The following is a 6000-nucleotide window of genomic DNA, read 5'->3' as shown; positions in this document are numbered from 1 at the left end:
GGGGGGGACGGGGACAGTGTGTGAGGGGGGGGGACGGGGACAGTGTGTGAGGGGGGGGGGACGGGGTGAGGTGTGTGAGGGGGGGGGGGACGGGGACAGTGTGTGAGGGGGGGGGACGGGGACAGTGTGTGAGGGGGGGGGACGGGGACAGTGTGTGAGGGGGGGGGGACGGGGACAGTGTGTGAGGGGGGGGGACGGGGGGGGTGTGAGGGGGGGGGACGGGGTGAGGTGTGTGAGGGGGGGGGACGGGGACAGTGTGTGAGGGGGGGGGGACGGGGACAGTGCTTCCCATTCCCGTGCCTCTTCGTGTTGACTCAGGGACCATGTAATGTTCGTGCTGCCTGCTGATTATGATGAGTCGGGCGAGCAGCCAGCATTTCTCATCAGCTGCTCGCCTGTCTGGGGGGACTGCTCGATATCGGGCCTCTCTGACACCACTTAAAGGCAGCCAGTACCTCTTAAAGGGGAGGTGGACACCGGCTGTGGGTACGGCCTCCTGGGCAATGCCCTCCTCCTCCCTCATCTCCCAGCTGCTCCTGCTCTCTCCTGTCTATCTTGCTGCTCCCCCTCGTCCTCCGGCCCCAAAGGAAGACCTAACAGACCACCCATAACTGCAGTCAAACTCTTTCTGAGGCAAACAACAACACTACAACACCAGCAAAACTTTGCTCTGTTTACACAAAGTGAACTTTGCAGAGTGATAAAACACACCAAGAAATGCCCAGATGTTAACCAGCAGCCAGAAATGACAAACCAGCAGCTGACCTGTATGTAGTGGATGATCCCTTTAAATAGAGCTGGTGAAGGGTCTCCCATTAGTGCCTGCAAGAAGCGCAGGACCCGAATTTACACAAGATAAGGTCATGGGTTCGAGCCCCACTCCAGAGACTTGAGCACATGATCTAGGCTGACACTCCAGCACAGTACTGAGGGAGTGCTGCACTGTCAGAGGTGCTGTCTTTCAGATGAGACATTAAACTGAAGCACTGTCTGTCCTCTCAGGTGGGCATAAGAGATCCCATGGCACTATTTGAAGAAGAGCAGGGGAGTTCTCCCCGGTGTTCTCACCAATATTTGTCCCTCAACCAACATCACTACAAGCAGATTATCTGGTCATTATCACATTACTGTTGATGGGATCTTGCTGTGCGCAAATTGGCTGCCACATTTCCTACATTACAACAGTGACCACACTTCAAAAAAGTACTTCATTGACTGTGAAGCGCTTTGAGATGTCCTGAGGTGGTGAAAGGCACTGTATAATGCAAGTCTTTCTTTTTGAGGGACATGAGTGAGACAGTGGGTAGATCTGTGGCCAGAGACAGACTTGTTCTTTTCCAGATCTTTTCCTGTTCGTCAAAAATCTTGCAGTATCTTCCCCTCCACACTCCAGTGACTAAAACAACGCCACATTGCTTAAGCCAGACCTTCCATTCCATCCCAGAATACCAGAGCTGCACCTCAGCACCCAGCAGCAATCTGAAATCCTGCACCAAAGCTCCAGCCACTTCTGCCAGTCGAACCTCTCTCCCAGGCCGTGCATGCCCCCAGGACTCAGTCCTTGTATCCAGGGTTCAAACACAGAGTTCACTACCACTCGGTGAAGCAAGGGGCCATGAGGAGCTTCTGCCTTGTCTCTGCACTCTGAGCAACTAACAATTTTCTCAGACACGTGTCCTTGAGATGGTTCCCTCCAGCTGCACCTTTTGTTGCTAAGTCATCAGTTGGGTGCTAACGAATTAACTTGACATTGGGGTATTCTGAACAGCTTCAGTTTATGGATTTAGATTGGCACCAATCCCATGTTCACTGGTTCACTGATTAAAGAGTCTGCCTCGCTCCAATGGGCCAGTGATGGCCTCTCCTTCAGCCAATTGGTAGCTGGTGGAAGGAGGTGCTCGATGGGCTAATGGTTAAACCACAATCGCCCAATCGGGGGTGTCTCACCCGCTGGCGGGTTTCTGCCATGTGCTGGGTTGGATGCAGATGAGGATTATAAAGATGCTGTGCCTTTAAGCAGTCTCTCAGTGAGAAAACTCACTTCACAGCAGCAAGTCGAGATGTTTATTCACTGCGATAATGAGTCTCTTGCTATATTCAGTGACTACTTATCAGATCACAAGTAGTCAAAATAACAACAGAGGGTTTCATTTCCCCTTTTCGCTTCGAACTCAGAATGTTAGATGTGATGTAAATGTACTGTCAGCAAAGCCCCACTCTAGACAAAGAGAAACCTCTAGCTCGGCTGCAGATAGGCATTTGGAAATGTTTGGTCAATATGTCTGATTTTATTTGCAGTATTGTCATTTCTATTGGCAATCGCTCCCTCACCTGCAGCCTCCGATCCCCACTTCCCTCTCTCGGTTTTATTGTTACTGTTATGATCATTGGTCCTCTCAACCTTCCTCTCTTGTTCTTCCTCAGCACCAGATCACCCTTCCTACGCACTCTCCCTCCTCCCTACATCCTCACTGTGTTGAAATCCAGACTCATTGCACCACCTCTCACTCTCTAACTCGTTCTGTCACAGAACCTGAGCGTCATGGAACACTCCTCACCTCCGTCAATCTCCTTCTCTTCCCACATATGAGGTGTACTCGTCAAGTATTTACCATTTGCCATGTACCTCATACCCAAGCTTGCTGTTACCCAGGCACTATTTTCTGATTTACCTCATCTCCTCATACTCTTTTCAACCTCTGGTGTCCTCCATCATGAGTCTTTTAAGTTGCTGAACAAAACCTCTGACAGCCCCTCCTAGTAGCTGTCAGCCGGGGCTCAGTTGGTAGCACACTCTCTCTCTCTCTCTCTCGCCTCTGAATCAGAAGATCATGGGTCCCATTCCAGAGACTTGAGCACAGCATCCAGGCTGACACACCAGTGCAGTTCTGAGGGAGAGCTGCACTGTCGGACAGGCTGACACACCAGTGCAGTTCTGAGGGAGAGCTGCACTGTCGGACAGGCTGACACACCAGTGCAGTTCTGAGGGAGAGCTGCACTGTCGGACAGGCTGACACACCAGTGCAGTTCTGAGGGAGAGCTGCACTGTCGGACAGGCTGACACACCAGTGCAGTTCTGAGGGAGAGCTGCACTGTCGGACAGGGTGCTGGAGAGAGATTAACAGCTGATTTTTGGTATGTATTTATCCTGCACGCTCAGCATTGTATCTATAAAGGTGTTTCGCTGAAGCCTCAGTGTGGAACTCCAAACCACTTGGCCATTCCCAGTTCACTTTCAGTTGGTTGAAGGCTCCCGTGAAAGTAAGTTTTGAGTTCTCACATACAGTGGCGAAAGAACGGTACTGGGGCTTAGAGGGTTCAATTATGAGGACTGGTTGTGTAAACTTGAGTTCAGAAGATTGAGGGTCGATCTAGTTGAGGTGTTTAAAATGTTAAAAGGATTTAATAGGGTGGATACGGTGAAACTATTTCCTCTGGTGGGAGAGTCCAGAACAAGGGGGCACAATCTTAAAATTAGAGCCCGGCCGTTCAGGGGTGAAATCAGGAAGCATTTCTTCACACAAAGGGGAGTGGGAATCTGGAACTCTCTCCCCAAAAAAGCCGTTGAGGCTGGGGGACAATTGGAGCTTTCAGTACTGAGATCGATAGATTTTTGTTGGGTAAGGGGATCACAGGATAGGGAGCAAAGGCGGGAAATGAGGCTTGAGGTACAGATCAGCCATGATCTAATTGAATGGCAGAACTTGCCCAAGGGGCTGAATGGCCTCCTCCTGTTCCGATGCTCCATTTCCCCTCAGAGTGCTCACATTCATGCACTAACCTGGAATGGGTACAGTCTGTCCAGGGGACAGTTTTCTTCGGTTATCACTGTTTCCACACACTTGATTTTTTCCACATCAATTGATCCTTTCTTGCCCCCTCGTTTCTGGAGAGAAAACAGATTTAACACTAAATTATTATACACCTCAGATGTTCTCCTTCTCCAACTCAAAATTACCTCCCCCCCTCCCCTGAAGGTACTGACTCTCTCCCCACTCCCCTGAAGGTGCTGACTCTCCCCCCCCTCCCCTGAAGGTGCTGACTCTCTCCCCCCTCCCCTGAAGGTGCTGACTCTCCCCCCCCCCCCTGAAGGTGCTGACTCTCTTCCCCCTCCCCTGAAGGTGCTGACTCTCCCCCCCCTCCCCTGAAGGTGCTGACTCTCTTCCCCCTCCCCTGAAGGTGCTGACTCTCTTCCCCCTCCCCTGAAGGTGCTGACTCTCCCCCCCCTCCCCTGAAGGTGCTGACTCTCTTCCCCCTCCCCTGAAGGTGCTGACTCTCTTCCCCCTCCCCTGAAGGTGCTGACTCTCTCCCCCCCTCCCCTGAAGGTGCTGACTCTCTCCCCCCTCCCCTGAAGGTACTGACTCTCCCCCCCCTCCCCTGAAGGTGCTGACTCTCTCCCCCCTCCCCTGAAGGTACTGACTCTCTTCCCCCCTCCCCTGAAGATGCTGACTCTCTCCCCCCCTCCCCTGAAGATGCTGACTCTCTCCCCCCCTCCCCTGAAGATGCTGACTCTCTCCCCCCTCCCCTGAAGATGCTGACTCTCTCCCCCCCTCCCCTGAAGATGCTGACTCTCTCCCCCCTCCCCTGAAGGTGCTGACTCACTCTCCCCCTCCCCTGAAGGTGCTGACTCTCTCCCCCCTCCCCTGAAGGTGCTGACTCTCTCCCCCCTCCCCTGAAGGTGCTGACTCTCTCCCCCCTCCCCTGAAGGTGCTGACTCTCTCCCCCCTCCCCTGAAGGTGCTGACTCTCTCCCCCCTCCCCTGAAGGTGCTGACTCTCTCCCCACTCCCCTGAAGATGCTGACTCTCTCCCCCCTCCCCTGAAGATGCTGACTCTCTCCCCCCTCCCCTGAAGGTGCTGACTCTCTCCCCCCCTCCCCTGAAGGTGCTGACTCTCTCCCCCTCCCCTGAAGGTGCTGACTCTCTCCCCCCCTCCCCTGAAGATGCTGACTCTCTCCCCCCTCCCCTGAAGGTGCTGACTCACTCTCCCCCTCCCCTGAAGGTGCTGACTCTCTCCCCCCTCCCCTGAAGGTGCTGACTCTCTCCCCCCTCCCCTGAAGGTGCTGACTCTCTTCCCCCTCCCCTGAAGGTGCTGACTCTCTCCCCCCTCCCCTGAAGGTGCTGACTCTCTCCCCCCTCCCCTGAAGGTGCTGACTCTCTCCCCCCTCCCCTGAAGGTGCTGACTCTCTCCCCCCTCCCCTGAAGGTCCTGACTCTCTCCCCCCACCCCTGAAGGTGCTGACTCTCTCCCCCCTCCCCTGAAGATGCTGACTCTCTCCCCCCCTCCCCTGAAGGTGCTGACTCTCTCCCCCCTCCCCTGAAGGTGCTGACTCTCTCCCCCCTCCCCTGAAGGTGCTGACTCTCTCCCCCCTCCCCTGAAGGTGCTGACTCTCTCCCCCCTCCCCTGAAGGTGCTGACTCTCTCCCCCCTCCCCTGAAGGTGCTGACTCTCTCCCCCCTCCCCTGAAGGTGCTGACTCTCTCCCCCCTCCCCTGAAGATGCTGACTCTCTCCCCCCCTCCCCTGAAGGTGCTGACTCTCTCCCCCCTCCCCTGAAGGTGCTGACTCTCTCCCCCTCCCCTGAAGGTGCTGACTCTCTCCCCCCTCCCCTGAAGGTCCTGACTCTCTCCCCCCTCCCTCCCCTGAAGATGCTGACTCTCTCCCCCCTCCCCTGAAGATGCTGACTCTCTCCCCCTCCCCTGAAGATGCTGACTCTCTCCCCCCTCCCCTGAAGATGCTGACTCTCTCCCCCTCCCCTGAAGGTGCTGACTCTCTCCCCCCTCCCCTGAAGGTGCTGACTCTCTCCCCCTCCCCTGAAGATGCTGACTCTCTCCCCCCTCCCCTGAAGGTGCTGACTCTCTCCCCCCTCCCCTGAAGATGCTGACTCTCTCCCCCCTCCCCTGAAGGTACTGACTCTCTCCCCCCATACCCCTGAAGGTGCTGACTCTCTCCCCCCTCCCCTGAAGATGCTGACTCTCTCCCCCCTCCCCTGAAGGTGCTGACTCT

At 55.2% G+C, this 6000-nt stretch overlaps 1 protein-coding gene across 1 annotated transcript in view; it reads right to left on the bottom strand.

Moving 5' to 3' along the window:
* btk (Bruton agammaglobulinemia tyrosine kinase) overlaps positions 1–6000 on the bottom strand; it is a 354337-nt gene that overhangs the window by 201747 nt on the left and 146590 nt on the right. Inside the window, 1 exon segment of the mRNA XM_067976821.1 lies at positions 3782–3886. Within this exon segment, the coding sequence (XP_067832922.1) occupies positions 3782–3886 (105 nt within the window).

Source organism: Heptranchias perlo (assembly GCF_035084215.1).
Source record: "Heptranchias perlo isolate sHepPer1 chromosome 15 unlocalized genomic scaffold, sHepPer1.hap1 SUPER_15_unloc_1, whole genome shotgun sequence".
NCBI classification, from domain to species: domain Eukaryota; kingdom Metazoa; phylum Chordata; class Chondrichthyes; order Hexanchiformes; family Hexanchidae; genus Heptranchias; species Heptranchias perlo.
The sequence above is the reverse complement of the archived record's forward strand: the minus strand, read 5'-3'. Positions and strand labels throughout refer to the sequence as shown.